The sequence below is a fragment of the Hylaeus anthracinus genome, unplaced genomic scaffold (genome assembly GCF_026225885.1).
Source record: "Hylaeus anthracinus isolate JK02 unplaced genomic scaffold, UHH_iyHylAnth1.0_haploid 12002, whole genome shotgun sequence".
In the NCBI taxonomy this organism is placed as follows: Eukaryota; Metazoa; Arthropoda; class Insecta; order Hymenoptera; family Colletidae; genus Hylaeus; species Hylaeus anthracinus.
In genome coordinates, this window is record NW_026534349.1 from 4,255,198 (window position 1) to 4,274,600 (window position 19,403).

The 19,403-nt window shown below is 43.6% G+C and overlaps 3 protein-coding genes across 4 annotated transcripts in view; 1 reads left to right on the forward strand and 2 right to left on the reverse strand.

The window, feature by feature from the left end:
* LOC128892004 (voltage-dependent calcium channel type A subunit alpha-1) overlaps positions 1 to 15,213 on the reverse strand; it is a 98,183-nt gene extending 82,970 nt beyond the window's left edge. Inside the window, exons 1-2 of the mRNA XM_054152035.1 lie at positions 15,079 to 15,213; positions 1,033 to 1,275 (exon numbers count right to left, since the gene is read on the reverse strand). Coding sequence (XP_054008010.1) covers positions 1,033 to 1,274 — 242 coding nt within the window. The 5' untranslated portion in view covers position 1,275; positions 15,079 to 15,213. The remainder of the gene's footprint in view (positions 1 to 1,032; positions 1,276 to 15,078) is intronic.
* A 1,195-nt stretch (positions 15,214 to 16,408) lies between these two features.
* LOC128892010 (transcription factor A, mitochondrial) lies at positions 16,409 to 17,783 on the forward strand. 2 transcript variants are annotated; one of them, XM_054152044.1, is made up of 4 exons: positions 16,409 to 16,591; positions 16,726 to 17,095; positions 17,164 to 17,262; positions 17,334 to 17,783. In XM_054152044.1, the coding sequence occupies exons 1-4, from the start codon at positions 16,533 to 16,535 to the stop codon at positions 17,526 to 17,528; spliced, it is 723 nt and encodes a 240-aa protein (XP_054008019.1). In that variant the 5' UTR covers positions 16,409 to 16,532; the 3' UTR covers positions 17,529 to 17,783. The 2 variants fall into 2 exon arrangements, with proteins under 2 accessions (XP_054008019.1, XP_054008020.1); XM_054152045.1 differs by having other exon boundaries at positions 16,507 to 16,647.
* Positions 17,784 to 18,045: 262 nt separating this feature from the next.
* On the reverse strand, positions 18,046 to 19,352 carry LOC128892011 (uncharacterized). The gene is made up of 4 exons (XM_054152046.1): positions 18,959 to 19,352; positions 18,787 to 18,867; positions 18,470 to 18,711; positions 18,046 to 18,363 (listed from the first exon to the last, which is right to left on the reverse strand). The coding sequence occupies exons 1-4, from the start codon at positions 19,065 to 19,067 to the stop codon at positions 18,094 to 18,096; spliced, it is 702 nt and encodes a 233-aa protein (XP_054008021.1). The 5' UTR covers positions 19,068 to 19,352; the 3' UTR covers positions 18,046 to 18,093.
* Between the last annotated feature and the right edge of the window lie 51 nt (positions 19,353 to 19,403).

Genomic DNA, 19,403 nt, shown 5'->3' on the forward strand with positions numbered 1-19,403 from the left:
TCTAACGTCGATTCCTTTTATCGATTCCATTTTTACAGAGTTCGAGCAGTCACCTTCGAGACGATAGCCGTCGTACGTTCGATCGCGGGTGGATGGAATCAAAGAAAGGACGGCGATGATAAAAACTGAACGACTATTTTATTTCTGTTTTCCTCTGCATAAAAGGAAAAGACGTATACCGCGATATCGCGAGAGAGGGTGTCTGCGAGAGGGCAAGAAAGATAGAGCGCTTTCTCGCCAAGAAGACCACGGTGACCCGTTTATTTCGAGCGGAAAAATCTACGACCGAGCAATGTCAGTATCGATTCGTAGACATCGACGACGATAACGTTAAAAAAGGATTCGACCGATTCCCGCGATCAAAAGTCGGCGATGAACGCCACGGAAAAACGCCGGAAAACCGAGCGCACGAAAGTTCTAATTAAATGTAGCCAAATGGACAATGACTGTCCTCCCTAAAAATAAAAGCTAACGGGCAAACAATCGAGAGGAGGAATCGATAACGTAAAAAGCACCAAAATTGGTCCGCGTCTAGAGTACGGACACTTCGCTGCATTAGACTTTAATTCATCCGCAGTAGTGCATACCCCGACGTGGTCAGCCGCAACCATCGACTGCCGCCATCTGGTAACGGCGTCGAGCCTAGGCGTGCGTCGCGACGCGTCGCGACATCCCTTGGTTCGAAAATACTTATCGACAGAAGTCGATAACCGTTACCGATAGCCAACCGGAATCGACTACGATCGACGGTTGCGCGTCCCAGAGAGTTTGTGTTATCGACGAGCAGCCAGGAAGACGAACATCATCGCCCATATTATTGATCTCGACGGTTTACCATCGCGTATATACCGACGTCTGGCGCTTTCTCATCGAACGAACCAACTCGAGAAGAGAAGAGAACCGAGATACCTGCGGCTGCGGCTCTTCGTTTTTGCTACCCATACCGACGCAATAAAACATCGATTTTTTATGGTGAATGTGAAATCGTTGGTAAGAGGTATAGAGTAACCGTGGCAAGAACGTGACACTCACGTGATATCGCCAAACTTGATCCGAGTTTGAACGAGGGCGCAGCTCTTGTGATCGCTGGTGGTAACCGCTCTGCGCCTCCTGGCAGCGTATCTCTGTACATCCGGTGGTAAAGTGGCGACATCGTTCGAATTTCCAGAGGTCCCTGGTCCAGCATATCCAGCGAGGCCAACACCTCCGCGCACCAGCGGGCTACTGCCCCGCCGACGCGTAGACATGTGCCGGCCTCCCACGCCACCCAACATCCTGCGAACAAATAATCGTACCTTCTGTATCATCCGATGCATTCTCGGGTCACTCATTAAAGATTACGCGCGAATTGAAACAATAGGGTAAGAAAAGAGTTTCGCTTTGAAACGGTTAGCTAGTCCGTGCCGCGGAACTTGAGGAACTCGAGTTTCATTTTTCATCGATGATAACACAACGATGACCAAAGCGCACGGAACCACGTGCAGATTACCGCGATATCGCTGTCTCGATAACCGTAATTCGTAAAAGGACACGAAAGGTACAGTGGCCGCCGTAAATTCTTTTCTCGTCTCGCGTCGTCACGCGAATCCTTGTTATCCTTATGTATTTTTTCCCAGGGGTAACCTTCTCCGTAGGAGAAACGTGCTCCATTTATTCCGGCAGCTCGCTTTCATTATTCAGCCTCATCCCGACCATTTGTCCTTATTACGTTTCACGGTCGAATCCGTGCAGTCGGTTCGTGTCTTTCCTCCGCTTTCAGCTTAAAGAGAACCGAAAACGAGCGGTCGTTGCCGAGAGAGGGAAAATAAAATAATAATAATAATTCTTTTTGGGGTCATCTGGCTGTCTGGTTGATTTCAGCCAGTTTCTCGTTCGGTCTGCACTCCACCCTCCCATCGCGTTTCTTCGGAATCGATACCGCGGTGCACTTTTTTTAATTAACCGAGCTTTGAACGTTCCTCGATTCGTTTGAAAATTATGTACACTCCGCAGAATTCGAGGCAACCGGGACGTAACTAGAAGGCTCATTCGCGGCTGGGTGCATCCGGCAGCTGTGAAATCTCGTCTAGAGTTTCTTCGATTTCCGCTTTAAGTAAATTATACCGAGATATCGCGGAATCAATCTTCCGTCCTGTCTTGTTATCATCCAACGCGATTTAACGCCACCGTTAACCGTTAACCGCTGCCAAAATAAAACGTACGCGACTCGAATGATCACGGCGAATCGAATATTCATCGGCGATCATTTCCGCGCTGACACACCGCGCCGTCGACACTCCCGCCAACGAATTAATATCTGCTGCTTTCATCGACCGCGCAAAATCAATTCCAATCTATTACATCCGTCCATCCGTCCGACTCAAGCGGTAGTAATCTCTTTACGAATTTAGCCGTCTTCTCTTTTCAACCCCTAGCGATACCTATGTTCAATTTACTCGTGCGGTTGGTCGCGAAACGCTGAAAAAATCACATGGAAATCGCTTTTTCCAATACCGTTACAATTTCAATTGCCTGAACTAATCGATATTCACGTTTCGTGTCCCGGTTATACCTGCCAGCTCATTTCGCGTCATCTACCACCCTCCGCTCTCTACGATACGATTTTTTTTCAATCGAAATTAACACTCGAATTTTCCGACCAAGCCGTCGCAGTTTCGTGGAAAACACCCTGTAGAAGTCTCGACGCTTTCATCCCCGACCCGTGAAACCGTTCCCAGTGGTCGAAATTTTAGGATAGCAACCTGTTGCTAGGCACCCCTGGGAGCTCTTATCCCACCTCTCTGTTACCCGGCAACCCCTGTTTCCACCTCTCCGACGACTCGCGTCGCGTCGCCTGCCGGTTCAATCCCTCTCTCGGTTGACGTACGCGGAATATCGGAAAGGATCCTCTCGATTCTCCGTCCGATCCACTCCACTCGAATCCGATTCCGATTCGTTACCATCGTACCTTCCTCTAACCATACAGTTACGTTATCGGTTGACCATTTACGATCCTCCTCGCGAATTTCTTTTCTTCGCCGAGTGATTCGTACGAGAACCTAACAACGTACTCGATCGACGAAAAAGTTATTTAGACGGCCTACTTCCTAGTTAGAACGATATACGCATCTGTAGTACACCGTCGACGTTCGCAGACTCCGATGCAAGTAGAAACATCGAGATATGGTCGACGGGCTCGTATCCCGACAATTTCCAATCCGTTCGTACTCGAGTAACAAAGTACACAAATATAAATATACGAACGAGTGTACGTTCGCGATGATTGGTGAGTTTCGAATCGGAAACGATTGGATCTCGAAACTCCAAAAAGGCGCAACTTGGAGTCGAAAACTTTCGATTGATTCCTAACTCATCCACTTCGAGGTACACGTTCAGGATAATATAGCTGTCTAAAAATTCTCTTCGCTCTCTCGACTATACCGTATAAATAAACTTCTCGGGAAACTCTCTTCTCGGTTTACCGAGTATACGCGTTCACCGTAATCTTCTCCCCCATCGTATTTTTCATCCGCGTTTCTTTCCACCCTCTGAGCTCCCTACGCGTTCCTTCCTCCTCCGGTGACTTTTTTCATCTGCGTTCCCCTGGAGGATTCTTTGCTTCTTAATCGTTCTCCTTGCTTCCACCGAACGCCGAGAAATCTCTCCTTCGGCTTGTCTACCGGAATTACCGTACACTTATACCAAAAGAGAACCTCCGTTTCGTTTCGTTTCTTTCCGCTGGATTTCTACGATACAGCTTCGATGTACATTGCGATCTCGGTTGTAATGGCAAAGTTCGATCTAACGTCAGCAACGCGAAAACGAAACTCGCGCGAGTCGGTTAAGTGGAAAGTTCTGGTCAAGAGACGACCGAGTGCCACTGACACGAACGCGTAACATCGATCCAAACGATGGAGTACTCGTCACCGCTCGATTAACCGCTATATTCTTTGCAATTGTTGGAGGAATAACGCTTTCGACGAAGAAAAATACGCCCGGAACGGAGATAAATCGACGCGACGTCGACGTGCTTCGCGTCAGGAATCGCTCGCGAGATAAATATCGCGGATCGCGGTACATCTCGAGTCAGGATTAACGCTTCTTTTTTTATAGTTAGGTAGACATATTCGTAATTTGCCTCTCCGTGTAAACGTGCCAACGTACTTCCACGATACACGTGTAATTTCGAGTACCTAGACTGGAACGGAGATCGCTAAAGCTGCCCCTCGAGACGCATCGCGCCACGTGATCGTTAACGTCGTATCTCATAACGAGACGTATCTCTGAGATGGATCTGTTCGCGTTACAAGCGCAAATCGAATCCGTGGGAAGGATCTACTTTACGTATACGAGATCGATTACTGCCAAGAGACGTTTCACCTGACTCGAGCGTTTCGTCATCCGTCGGATTTTTAATTTCATCTACTTGGTTACCTTCGCGCGCAAATGGAATTAAAAGATGTAGGAACGCGTGTCAGTCGAGACCACGACAAGTAAACCGCGAGCCTTGACAGCCGACATGCTCGAGGGGAAGAGTCAACAACGAAGAAAGGATTTCCAGACCTCGAGAACGAAAGTGGAAAGTGGAAGGTGGAAGATAGAAGGGGGAGCTGACTTCCTGGTTCGCCGATCGATCGATACGAAGATGGTCTTATCGGCGCGAACAGGAACAGGCCACGTTTCGAACCCACCGTTCGAGTGTCTCGATTCGACTTTTCTGTTTTTTCAATCGCACATCTATAGGCAAAATGTCTGCCTCGAGATTGTTTCAACATTTTACGGATTCTATTTCTCCACGTATTACATCTCGATGTTTATATCTCGAAAACCGTGGATGCGTCGTTTATATTCCTCGGAAACGAGCTTCGATCCCTCGAAGTTGCTGGATCGATCAACGTTATTTCAAACGAACTAGGTAACGTTAAAAATACCTCGCCACCCTTAACTTAACCCTTAACTCGTGACAAACAGCTTTCGTAAAGGCTTCTTTGACAAAACGAAGCGCAGGTGGTGGGAACCAGGCCTCCCCTGATGTTGACTTTTCCAAATCACTGTTAACCGACACACGCCTCTGGAAAACTTGATTATCTCCGACCTTCTCTCGCGACAGCAATTTCTCGAACCGCGGGAATGAAGCACGAAGCAGAAAATACGAAAGATCGACGATGTTACGCGAAGCATTCCGCCATCGAACAGATTGGCTCGCTCGAGGCTTCGAAGCCGGGACAAAATATGGGAGAGAAAGAGAGAATACGTGAAATGTTTCCCAACAAAGACAAAGAGAATTTACTTTTCAACCGGAGATAAACAAACGTGCCCGGAGGATAGAGTCGATTGCTCGCGCGCACCATCAATTTCGAATCGACGTACCTTTCGTAAAGTCTCGTACCTGCAAAAAATATCTAGTACGCGTACTCTCCGCTAATCCGTGTTTACCATTTACACGCTTCTTCTATTCATCGAAAAAGGGTAAATATTTGACCCGGCACCGGATCGCTTACTCGACACTGCTCGATAGAATTTTCTTCGCTTCCTTTAAAAATGATTCCCTGATCGCGATTGCCACGGCATTCCTCTACGTTGACCGGCCACTCTCTTCGATCCACCTAGCATCTAATCGAGTTTACGGCGCGTCAAAGCCTCGATCGGCGACCAAGTTGCATCTTGGAAAGACATCGAATCTCGAAGACGACCGTGTAGCTCCATTTTGTCTTCGGAGACGCTCCATTGCCCTTGGTCTCGGATACACCGTATTCGTCGAAACAATTTTTCAATTTCCCGAGAGTAAGTACGCGTTACGCTTATCGCGTCTTCCGCTAGTATCGATCGCTCGGCTCGAACGGCTACCGATAGGCCGCGTAATCGCGATAAAGGGTTTCGAATTCGTTATCGCGCTTTTCAACCCTAATATCTATCGCGCTCCTCATCGAGATTGCTGCGATATCGAGCTTCCTTTCCGTGTCTCGTACAAGACGCGAAATTTTGTATGGGAGTCGACGCGATGGAAATGATCGGTTGCTGTCTATACATATATTGTACCTACGTTCCATCGAGTAAACAAATCGCGGCCATAGCGGACGAACGACGAAATTTCATCGATTGGAAAACCTACCCGGCTACCAATGTAGCGTTTTACGTGCGTTTAATTGTCGCGCTCACGAAACTTGCCGGACACAAAATTGATTACGTTTCCCGGGTAACGGCGGCTAACGAATTTGATGCTTCGTAAACGACCAGCTAAATTACACGCCTGTTTTACTTCTTCATTTTCTACCTGATTATAGCGAGCAACGAGCCTCGCGCAGCCGAGGTACGCGACAATTTCCCAAATTGTTTCTCGATAAGTACAGACTGAGGCTTTGCAGCGACCACCAACGACAAAAGTTCGAGTTGAGACCGCGTATCGCGCACGCACGCGACCCCGACGATGCTAATTGCCGCCCTCGCAACCCCATCGCTGATCGCGTCGTTTCGTTATTAACTTCCATAGAGTCGCGTTGTTCGTGCGCCAAATACAACACGAATCGAGCAAATATCCTCACGCTTATTCCTTTAACGCGATCGATCTACGGTATCGTATTATTAAAAAATTCTCTTGTAAAGCGATTCAATTCAATCGCGGCTACGCAGAGGATCTGCGATTACAACGAAACGATTAAGACAATTTCTGGCACAATTTTGCATATCGCAATCTCCGTCGGATGTATCGACTGAACAGAGTCTCAGCGTGGTAGAATTAACGACTCGAAGCATCGTCGATGATTAATTTGTCTCACGCTGCGAGGCGTGCAACAACAGGTCGAAAATACCTCGTTGGAACGTGTAGTCGCGATACAGACGCCACGTGTCTCCAAATTCCAGCTATTTCACGTAAAGGCGAGTACGCGATAGAACGAGACTCCGATTTTAACTTGGCCAGAGGGCACCCGAGTTAAATCTCTCGATAACGGAGATCGCGACGCTGTTCGGAAATAACTTGAATCGGATTACTCCAAGATTTAACCTCGAGAACCTTGATCGCTAGAAACCACGGCTCGGCCTCGATGTTCTCTAAACACCTAGCGCTAATCATTTTTCAAAAATGGATACAACGAAATTGTTTTACCGGATATCTCCGACGTTTCTTCATTTCCAAAGTATCATTTCATACAGCGTCGTAAATGTACTCGAAAATAAACAGAGCGTCTGCGAAGCGCATACTCTGAAAATGTCCAAGATCTACGTGCACACTGTTGCGCCTCGGATCGCTCCACACGTGTAGTCGTAACAATTTGAAATCCACCGCCACGACATCGCACGCGTACATTTGTTCGCGCGGTCCTCTCGCGAGACGCGCAAACTCAAAGAGGTCAACGCGACAGCAGCCGAAAGGTCGCGAAATTGTCGGTTTAGCCGATGCAAATAGAAATTTCCAAGCAGTCGGAAAACGAGACGGACGTATTGGCACCCTGTTGCTCTTCCGCAGTCGATATTGTATGTACACGAACACGGACAGACATCCACGTCCGCAACCGAAGCTTCACCGACATTAAACGGAAATCGTGCGTGGTCGTGTGTTCGCAACAACGCCGCTGCTCTCTCTCAATCAGCCTGTCGAATATCGTGCGATCGATAGCGTCTGGGTCAAAATAACGCTTCGCTCGCGCGTCGCTAACGAAATCTTCCGAATCCGAAAGCTTCGTCGACTCGACGATCGACGACTATAGATCATCGATTTCGTTAGAGTAATTACTTCCTGAATTTGTAGGAAAGTTTGGCTGCTTGTATCTAATCGTAAGAGCCCTCGACACGTATTCGAAGCAAGTAATCAACCGTCGCTCGGTATACGTAAACGCACTTTCGAACGAAATTCGGGTTAATCGAAAACGGAACTAGCGAGGGACGGAAGCGATCGTTATCGCTTCGCTGCGGCCGCGGCGACGCGACCGCGACCGCGACCACGAACAAGGAAGTCTCCGGTGAAACGTTGACGTCGACGTTGCCGCGTGGCTGCCCGAAGCGTTCAAAAAGTAAACCCTGAGCGTCCGGGAAATTTGAGCAATTATAAAGTTAGCTCGTGGTACGTTGTACCGTGTTTACCGTAATTTCGACGATGACGAAACGGTTTCGTAACGAGCCATCGCCGCGTGCGCGACTCTACTCGACGAAACCATTCGGAAACAGCGATTCAAAAATTTGTTACCCTCGTAGAGTCAAGCATTACACGGCTGGACAACTTCTGACCTTGGGTAAATTGGAACTGAATTTTCCAAATATTTTCTCAACTAAATCGAATCCTACCTATGTCGATATATTTACGTACATTGCTCGCGTACGTTCTTCACCTTTCTTCACCTTTCTTCTCGTATCTTTTTTCAAAGTTTCTCTTATTCGTCGCCAGAAGTTTCCACATGCGTGCGCGAAAAACAATCTCGCGTAATATGGAAATCGATTCGTGTATCTTTCGACCGGTTTATCGAAAGTTTCTCGAAAGTTTGTTAAAAGCGGAGACGAATTTCTCGGCTCGTAGACGAAAGTTTGAAGGGAATTCATTCGCATCGGTTTTCTCGCGACTCGGAACCTCGTCCAATATATTCTTTTATCTTCGCTGTCCAAGTTACGAAAACTTAACGCGAACTAAATTATCCGCGACAATCGCGAAATTCTCTCTCTGTCTCTTTGGGTAGATTTTCTGCAAGCTCGTAAAATTAAGACCCAGCGATAGCGAAAGTCGGATACGAATTAACCTCGGTTGGGAGTTGTATTTAACAGCTACACGGAATCGATTTTTCTTATCTAAAAGATTCTTTATCGTCGGTGAACAGGAACGGATAAGGCTCGTTATTTTTCACGGGGACCAATGAACGAATAAGTACCATTCCAGCGCTGGAAATTGTATCGAATAACGGAACGTCGAGCAACAAAGGACTCAAACATTCACGCATATTTTGTTCCCGAAGGACAAAGAACGAACAAAAGCCTTTATTCTTTTCAATCGGTGTCCAAAACGTATCGAAGCGACGCGTACGTCCAACTCGAACGAATATTCGCAAGAATATTTCTTTTTGCCCATCGTTACCATCGAACTGATCGATCATTTTCCGAGACCAGGTCTGATATTCGTTCGATGGGTATCCCAGACCGGATTCGGAAAATTAAGCGGAAGATTACGGTGGATTAAACGGATTTCCAGGATCCTACCGAATCGTGGTCGCCGCCATCGACCCCGCTCTTTCTTTCTGAACTGGTGGTCGTAGATCGATACTTTTCATAATTCGTTTTACCGCCGTTCGGCGAGCACCTATAAAAATAGACAACGATCGAAAGAGAAGACGCAAAATAGGAGGGAAAAAGAAAAAGATAACGCGTCCAAGTAAACCGCTTTCGACATCTTTACGGCAACGATTATGCGCAGCTCGCGCGTTATTCGCGCAACGAGTTCGCGTTCGACACGCGACCGACTCGTAACCGGGTGCAAATGCACGCATTGCCGCGATGGAAACATGAAAATCGCCATTCGTTCTGTTTACCTTGTACACGGGAACGATTATTTCGCCTGTGCTAACTTTTTCCTCGCCATTCGCGTAATTGACCGATCCCAACTATTCTTTAATTCTTCGAGATGCAATCTATCGACCGATAGCCGCAAAGTAGGACTAAGTAATGAAATTCGTTCGATTGCAACGAGCGATATCGATGCAAGGCCCGTTACGAACTCCTGCTTGGCTATAAATTACTGAACGAACGGTGAATAATTATTTCGCTAAACTGTTTGCTGCTCGACGCGATTGAATCATAAATGAAATCGATCGTCGCGGGTTACGTGTGGTACATGCTCGCGCAAACGACTTTCGTTTAACGTTTGTCGCATACGGCGCGGCACACGTGCCAAATTTGCACAGAGAAAGCCTGTTGCATAGGTAATAGACAATTTCCTCTGTATAACCTCGTTACAGCGTTATTAGAGAATCGCTGTACGAGACCGCGATCGTCAAAGCGGATACGCTTTGACTCATTGTCAGACGCGCCAACGTGAAGCTTGGTGCAGGCATTTTTCCGATCGCGATCGATGCTCAACTTTGTCGGTGACAGGACGTCAACGGAATGCAACGAAGATAATATCCGGTCTGCCATTCTAGTATTCTAGCGTAGCAATTCCTCGCCTAGAAAACAGTTCTCGTATACCGAAAGTAAATATTGTATAATATCGCGATATTACTTTGTTTAAACTACAATTTATCAATCCGTCGAATCGCTTGGACGGTTTCTCAGCCAATTTTCCGATTATCTATGTACACGAGTAAGTATGTACATTCTCGCAACGTTCCACGAAAGTCATCCCCCTTCGAATATCGGCGCGCTCGTAGCATGAAAACAACGGAACGGCAAGAAACGGTAAGGAAATTCCTCGATAATCCGTCGAAATATTTCGTGGATGCTCAATACGAGCAAAGGTAGTAGAAGGAAGAGCAGTGGAACGAAGCTTAGCAACAGGTGGAGCCGATGCGGCGACTCGATCGCATCGCGAACCAACGAGCGCGAACGAATCCGTGAGAGTAATCGATAGTAATTATCCCCTCGCTTTTGCGGGTAAGTATTCGCGAAAATAAGCCTCGTTGGCTCGTTCGATCGTTCTCAGCTTAGCAACGAGTCCGTGTATCCGAAGGATCATTGTACATTGTACGAAGTACAACCGAGCAACGTTGCATCGAATAAAATATGACCCAGCACCACCATTGTAGCAATAATACCACCCGTTGCCATTATCAAACAAAATCTGGATTCCAGTGTGTCGTGGTTAGAGGAAAGAGAACATTCGAAGAGCGAATGGTGTGTCCTCTTGGACACACCACGGAAACTTGGCGGTGGCTTTGCGAGCCTGCGTTAAATCCGCCGAACCTAATGGAGTCGAACGAAGCGGGTGTTTACTCTCCGAACCCCTTCCAGTAATGAAACCTTTGACGTGAACCTCTTCCACGAAATAGGCGCGGAGAATGCGTATTCCGCGAAATTGCCAAGATTATCACGGTGAACTACTCGCATCGAAAAGTTAAATCGAGTTGCAATGCTTTTCTACTATCCTCCATCAACCCTATGTATAGATTGATTTTGCAGCTACGTATACGTTACCCGTGAACCCCATTTCAAAAATCTAAATCTAAATCTAAAAGTAAAAGTTAGACCAAGCATTTGATACGAATGCGAATACTGCCGTGTGGGATCAGGGCGATAAAAGGGGTCGAAGCGATATCGGAGGTCCGATTCTCACAGAGGGAATAACGCCGTACGGGAATCAACTGATAAGTCTGAATTAATTAAACAAACAATCGCGAACAAAAACTCGGCCCCGGAAACTGAAATCGAGACCTACAGGATGGGATCCCTCTGGTCCCGGGCGAAACGAGCCCGGCAGGTTGGTATTGATTTTTCTTAATTATAGTACCGAAAGCCAATTTTCGGGTTCGCGGTAATCTACGACGGAAAACTGATTCCTCTTTCCCTGAAAGGAAAAGACGCGATATCTTCAGCGAAGTCTCGACCATTTTTTTTTTTTCGCAGTCGAACGCGACTGTTCGCCGATGATTACCTTTACATTCGTGTTCTCGGTGTATTAAATTTTAATATCGATTCCTTCAGAGCGGAAGTGTGTTGAGGAAACGCTCCGACGATCTCCTTCCACGAGCGAAGCGTAAACTACATAGAAAAGAGAAATGCTGCACCGTAAACTCTTTGTCCTATCTTCCAAGTCCTTCTAGTGTCGCGCGTTCATTTCCGAGGAAAAGCGCGGATCAAACGGCGAACAAAGTACTTTATAATGTATTCGAAACTGGAGGTGAACCTTTCAGACCCGAGACGAGTAAAGCGAAAGAATAACGTTGTCGCGAAGTTGCGCGAGCCCCCAACGATATATCAACCCTTCGAGAGATTCTTATAACGAGTTTGTAACGTAAACGGCTATTTTTGGCGTCGAATTATTACCGAGGAAAAGTTTAGCGAGCTCGTTAACTTTCGACTCTTTTTCCACTCCTTTTCCATTCCTCTCGTCGCGACGCTAACCAATTATTATCCTCCAAAGGCTACGACTTCGCTCCACTGTTGAGCTCGCGTCAATTGATACAGCGAGCCCTGTCGCGATAAACACAAACGCCATGCCGCGTAAACATGAACGAAAGAACGAATTGATGCAGAAATCAATATATCCGGGCGATGCAACGGCACAAAAGCAACCATCGCGTTCAATCTGGTCGTGCTTACCGGGAAATGCAACAAGTCGCAGATTCCCCCGATCCGGGCGAGAGAACCCAACTGCCTTGGACACGTTTCACCCCGTCGCGTGTCACTGCACTTTTCTTCGTCGAACGCGATCATATCATCCCTTTATCACGACTGGAAACACAACACGGAAATCTCGACTAACTGAAAACTGAAAGAGACTTAGAGAAACGTCCGATTCGAACCACCCTAGGGTGTCATTTCACCGATTCAACTTTACTTTCTTTCGACATACAATTTACGTGAAATTATGCTTCACGGTTATCGACCGTGATCGTAATCGTACGTAACACTAAATCTTTGCAAACAACTGTTACAGCAGACTCTTACATCGGCTAAGCCTGTTTTGCAGTTATTCGGATCCGTGCAAACATATATTATATAAAACATCCTTTCGTAGGATCGTCGAAGTTTACGAGAGCTACGGTAGTAAAGGGCAAGCCTCCGGCATCGATTACATTACCTCCAATCTCAGATGCCAAGTAAAAGCACTTGGCGTAGAAGGACAGACCATCGCAAAGGGTTTTCCAGCTAAACGAAACGAAACCAGGAAGAATAGGACGCAGCGGCAAACGAAAGGACCGGAAGGACGCGTGGATCGCAAGCTGAGATTCAGACGGAGGCTGTGCGAGCGAACAGTGTCGAATCTGGTCTCCCAGGCTCCGTCGATCGATGCCCGGGGCACGCTTCTATATATAACCACCCCTGCTCTCTGCCTCCCTCTCTTTCACCTGCCCCCAGTCAGCTCTCCGTCTCTCTCTCTTGGTTCGCCTACGTTTTCGATCTACGCCGTAGGACCTGTGCCACCTGGCTTCCCTGCGAGCGACGAACCAGCTCGAAACCCTACCTTTAACCTCGTTCTTCGGGTTTACATTTCCTTCTTTTCCCGATAAGCCATCGAATGTTGGTCTTCGACCAACCATACGCGTTATCGGTCGAAACCAAGAAATTCCACTTTAATTGTAGAATAAAGTAATATAATAATGATAGGGTAAAATGTTTCCACGTGCGATACGACAAACTCTCGCTATTAAATATCGACGAACGACGACGACACTTGTTCTACCAGCCGCGAGGACGATAACATCGGCAAAGATCGAATAGCGGCGCAAAAAATTCCACGTATACGAGCATCTACACGAATAAACCTACCGAGCGCTGCTTCGAAAATATTCAATGGTCATTCTTTTGGGAAGAAATTCTGTTTAAAAAAAAGATGTAGTACACGTTTCGGCGAACGAAAAACCTCGTGCCTGACCGTAGCGGACCCGCATCCTTGCCCGTCCACGCTCAGGCCGTACAGCGTTCCGCGGAGAACGAGCATCGATCCTCTTTCGAATTACCAACGGATAAGCCGATATCGCTAATTATCCGTACCAAATGAATCGATATCGTAAGGCTGCGAACCATTTCGCGCAGAGTGCCCTCTCTCGTTGCGCGGAATACCATTCGATCTAGGAACATCGAATCATCCGTCTGCTGTCCAGCCTTTCGAAAAGCTTTCGACAATTATCTAAATCGTATATTCGCTGATTATAATCGGTTTCGAAACCAACCACTGCTTTCCCGTATCGTTATTCATACTTTCTACGCGCTGTAGTACTTCGCCGCGAGAAACTTTAATTATTCACGCGTCTCGCTATTAATTAAATCCTTCCTAACGATGTCGAGTTTTCCATCGATTTTCTAAATATGTATGACGGAGTTACGCCAAACTTTCCGCACTTGGTTTTCTCCTAACGAGAAGAACGCGTCGAATAATTTCAAGTCAAATTACAAATTTCCTCGTCGCTAAAACCGGACGACAGGAATTACGATTTTACAAGGACGCGACGGTCTCTCCGCGTTGGTCGTCGGCGTACTCGATGGTGTATTCAAGTTTGCGGGCCCTATGGACAAGGGGGAACTCGATCGCTTAAATTGTAAGTAATCGGTTTGCATAGCTAATCGTTCGGCGTAAAATTTCAAGAAAATTCATCCCCTCGAGTATCCAACGGGAGAAAAGGGGGACTAAAACTTCCGTTTCGATTGAAAGCGATCTTCTGCGAAAGACGGGAATTAATTTGTGAAAATCGATTCGGTGTTACTCGCAAAGGAACCTCGGGACTCGGATTCCAATTGTCCTTACTCTTTTCTATTTAGCAAAAAAACAATATACTTTTCACATTTCGGACGATTTCAGTGAATCGATGCAAGGAAAAAGAGGACAAAGAATATAAAGACTTGCATTTGTAAATTCGTGAAATGAAAAATAGTGGTTCAGATTTTAATTACTTCCGATTTACATTTTTCGAAAGGAATCGGCTGCTTAGAAATCGTACCACGTGTTTCGAGTCGACCCGTGTCGAGCAAACCCCTAGACTTGGAAAACTGCGCGGTGTCCATCAAGAATTTCATTATTATTTTCTTAATAAAACATCGACTCGTTACAATTGATATTCGTAAATTGGTATATCGACTTGTCCAAGCAAAACGATCGATTATATTGTTGGATAATAAATATAGTAAATAACTACATTTTATTATTTTTGAGTATTTACGATATATTGCTTTTCCTAAAAAGGGGTGTTGATCGATCGTTTAACTTTTAATTACGTTAATATTAATGAGGATTAGTCGCAACGATTACCGTGAATATTTATTCTATAAAGGCTACAGGTGGCTGTTATTTGCAATTCATTTTATATCGATGTATTAATTGGTGTCTGCCAAGATGACAGGCAATCCTATTTCGAGACTCGATGCGTACATCATCCGAAAACGAAAACTGCGATATACGATATAGATTCGTAACGAAAGTTCGAATAAGAAGGTTCGATCTATAGGAAAGAAAATTGAAAAGCTCACCTTCCAGTACCTGTGGCAACCCCGTTGACGCCGTAGGGACGTGGAAGAGGAATTTATCCGTCAGCTGGTCATCGTAGTAATTGGTATTTGATGATGCTCGCAATCATCACCACCACTAATTCACTTTCACAGAACATGTCACCGTAACGCCACGATATGTCATCGCGTCGCTGCGATTAACTCTTTGCTCCCTTTTCCGTGTTTAAACCGGGAAAACTAGCTTGCGAAACAGCGAGTCGGGACGAGGCGAGGCGAGGCAAGGCAAGGCGAAGCGCGGCGTAACGTGGCGTGGCGCGAATCGTGACGAGAAACTAAAGGCAAGTTACAAAACTGAGACGCGACGATTAAATATTCGCACGAGCAACACGAACGATAAACGAAAAAACCAAACGACACTATGATTCTACGCAGCTACGCAAAGCGCTTGCAAGCGCTCGACGGTCGCTACACTAACTGCCGCTTCTTCGCTTGAATTTCGACTACCCCGACCGCCTCGGCCAATCATCGTTCACTCGCGCACCACCCACCCTCCCTCTCACCGATCAACGCGCGGAGCGGACTAACCAGTTGCTTCGATCATCTTCGAAAAAAATCATTGTTTATATTCCAACCGTTCCATCCACTCTTAACCGAATTAGTCCTTATTATTCTGCGCGTATTATTCGAATCAAGTTTTACCCAACGTCGCTTAGCCAAACGTTTATGGAACTGCTTCTCGATTGACTGTACAAAATTGCGGTTTCGTCGATCGTGCAGCATTTCCGGAAGTAGAATTTTTCCAAAAGCGAACAAGCATGTTCATTACAAAATTACTTTGGATGCGTAGTATGCCCACCAAATCATCGCAACAATCATGTATCTTCTATTTTCGCCAGCCACGTCCTGCGAGACATTTTTATACGGAGCGCGTATGGTTTAGTACCAGGTTTAGATTCAATAATGTTTCTAATGCTTTATATAAATGAATTATTAAAAACTGCGAGAAATATTGCTAGTTTTCTTTGATCGTTCACATTTTTTTCGTTCAAATACATTGAATTTTGTGCCAAACTATGGTATCGCCATCTCGCGGCGAAAGGGTCGAACTAAAATTTCGATGTATGGTCAGCGCCTCTATCGGGAAAACGCTCAAGTTTGTCGTAAAATAGTTCCTCTTTCACTGGTAGATGGCGCTATTTTCAGTATTTTTTTATCGACCTGTAGGTACATTACCATAATATCGGTAAAAAACGCGGTTAATGGCGCCATCTAGCAGTAAAAATAGGGACTATACGAGGACAAACTTGGGCGTTTTCCCGATAGAGGCGCTAACCAAATTCCAAAAATTAGTTCGGTCTGTTCAACACTGTATGTGTACCACATGGTGTTTATCACATGTATCATATTCAACGATATTCAAGAACTAAATAATATTAAATAATATTAATAACACTGAATGTTTATTACTAAGTAGAATGGCAGGTTTTGGAAGATTGATCGCTTCTATTGGGTCAAGAAATTTGATGTGTCCAAGGTATTGTGATTTACCTTTATATTGCATGTATATAACTTGGTTAAATGTTTCGTTAAGTTAGGATAAGCTTTTGTAGAAAGTTGTCCTATGGACAATGTGGATAAAGTTTATGATTATATTCTCTATTGTTGTAGAAGTTACTTGCCGAGCTCCTGTCAAAGCGTTGCAAGAAGTACAGCTGCATGTTTGAAAGAAAATTTACCCATGAAACCAAAGAGGCCACAACCTGCCTTCTTTTTGTATATACAATCTGTTAGACAAAAGATATTAAATGAGAACCCTAGTCTAAAATCTTCTGAAGTAGTACAAATGGCATCCAAAGAATGGGCAAATATGGATTCTACACTTAAAGAAAATTATAGAATACAATATAAAAGAAACTATGAAGTTTATCAAGAAGAACTACAGAAATTCAAAAGTTCTTTGACAAAAGAACAGCTGGAATTGATGAATGATATGAAAATTAAGGAGCAACAAATGAATCTTAAAAAAGAAAATAAATTGGTAATTAATCAATTAAATTGTTCATTGATTAACATTGTTAAATTTCATGTGAATTACATTAATTACAGAAACAAACAATATTTAAGAAGCCCAAAAGACCACAAAATGCATTTCTGTTGTTTTTGAAATCTCAGAGGGACAACAAAAGTCCAGATATGTCTTCTTTGGTATGCTTCTAATGTCAATAACCTGTTAACTGAGACTAATTTTAAAAAAAATTTGTTGTTTATTTTATTAGGAATGGCTAAAGTCAATGAAAGAAAAATGGAATGACTTGCCAAATGAAGAGAAGCAACAACTTTCAACTGAGGCAGCGCAGTTGATGATACAATATGAAAAAGACCTCGCAAATTGGGAAAGGGAGATGATAACTTTGGGTCACTCAGAGATTGTAAGAAGTAAAACTCTGCGTAGTATCAAAGAAAAGGAATAGGCAAGGTATTAAATAACTTATTTAATATTAATAATAGAAAATATCAAATTGTTTACAAATTACATGGAATGATCAATCTATTCAAAAACATCTTTTTATACCATGGAAGTCATAAATGTGAACTTCCTAATATTGATAGCAACATGTTTCCATTTAAAAGCAAAAAAGATTCTGTGGAATTTGTATCTAACTTTACCTACGTAAATTTTTATAAATTGTATTCATTCTTATTAAACAATTGTCAGTGTTCTAATACACCTGCTGTAGCGCAATTATCTGTATTAATCAGATGAGACCAGATTAATTTTGTACTTTTAAGTAACATCAAGATATTTCTGTATTCTTTCTAATCGTTACTTAGACTCAGCTTGTACATGAAATATAAAGGGAAAAGGCTCTGCATTTAAAAATCCAAAGAATAAAAGTAATAGGTCGCATATTGTTTTCTGTACATAAATTTAAGGAACATTTCAATATATGACAAGTGCATTTATTATCTATAAAAATTTAAACACTGTTCTCAGGATAAACGTTTTGTCCATTTGTATTTCAAATGTAATGCTATTCATACATTTAAATTAATTAAAATATCTGTTTCGTGAAAATAATATAAAAACGCATAATATGTTAGGGTGAAACTAAAAATGTATAAAGCTAAATCTCCAAGTATCATGTGGATCATTGACACAATTTTTTTCAACTGGTAAGTTAATTCAGGTTTAATGTTACATAAAATCAAAGCAGCATACAGTAGACTACCATTTTGTGTTTCTTGTGTATTTTTACAACTGTACAGACGTCCCATCATTATTGGAAAGTATGGTATTGCAATTGTCTGAAATATTAAATATATCTTTATATTTGAACAGAGAAATTGTTACAATACAATAAAAATTTAAAAGAACAAAGAAATTACTTAACATTTCGTTGTTTTTAATTACCTTTCCAAATAAATAATCCACTTCTAACACAAGTAGAATGTTGACAACAAAGGCTAGCAATATATAATTTATACGACTTGTTAATAATCCAGGTAGTAACAATTTTGTATAATTAGGAGTACAGTGGATATTTTCGACTTCGGTTCTTGTATCGTATCTATTTTTGAAAGTGGTCGATGTACTGTTCCAAATATCATCAGAATTGAAAACATTTGCGGTATTAATTTCATCGTTACACCTGTCTGTAATCACATAACAAATGAATAATAACAAACGTTATAAACAAGAACATATTCTGAGTATTAAAAATTCATTACCTAATACTGCACCATTTACATTTGCTTGTGAGATATCTGTTTGTACCTCGCTATAGGGAAACGAATATTGACTAGATGTATCTACAAAGGTTAAATTGTAATACGATAATCTGTTTGAAGAAATATTCAAAATAACGATTATTATCTAACGTCGTAATGAAAACATGTTTACCTTCTGATCTGGTATTACCATTTCGGCCAGTAATCTTCAACAAACGTCTCTCCGAATTTTCCAAAATTCGTCTTCTTCTAGCATCTCTCTTTGCATTGATATCTTCCATAGCTTTCGTTATACTTTTCCTAATGCTTGTCTTTTATATCATTTAATAGTCATGATATTATCGAGTGAATATTATTAACGTTAACAGACGTTAAATTGTAATTTAATTATTTGCAGTGCTTCAATATTTACTCGGTGTTCACGTGTCACATACATTATACGAAATCACGAAAAGAACACAATTTCGATAAATACTATATAATTTAATATATTTGACACAACATCCACATCAATTCATACGTATGTAACAGTAAAAAGGATATAATGCAAACGTAATTAAAGCTACATATCACAAAAGATTAGGTCGCCTATCCATGAGATTGCGCCAAGGCCGACG

Excerpts from the sequence above, each read along its gene's own strand:
- LOC128892010 (XM_054152044.1), top strand. The coding sequence starts at position 16,533 with ATGGCAGGTTTTGGAAGATTGATCGCTTCTATTGGGTCAAGAAATTTG. Across the intron at positions 16,592-16,725 it reads AGAAATTTGATGTGTCCAAG|AAGTTACTTGCCGAGCTCCT; the intron begins GTATTGTGATTT and ends CTATTGTTGTAG. Across the intron at positions 17,096-17,163 it reads TTAAAAAAGAAAATAAATTG|AAACAAACAATATTTAAGAA; the intron begins GTAATTAATCAA and ends CATTAATTACAG.
- LOC128892011 (XM_054152046.1), bottom strand. The coding sequence starts at position 19,067 with ATGGAAGATATCAATGCAAAGAGAGATGCTAGAAGAAGACGAATTTTG. Across the intron at positions 18,868-18,958 it reads TGGTAATACCAGATCAGAAG|ATACATCTAGTCAATATTCG; the intron begins GTAAACATGTTT and ends TAACCTTTGTAG. Across the intron at positions 18,712-18,786 it reads TGTAAATGGTGCAGTATTAG|ACAGGTGTAACGATGAAATT; the intron begins GTAATGAATTTT and ends ATGTGATTACAG.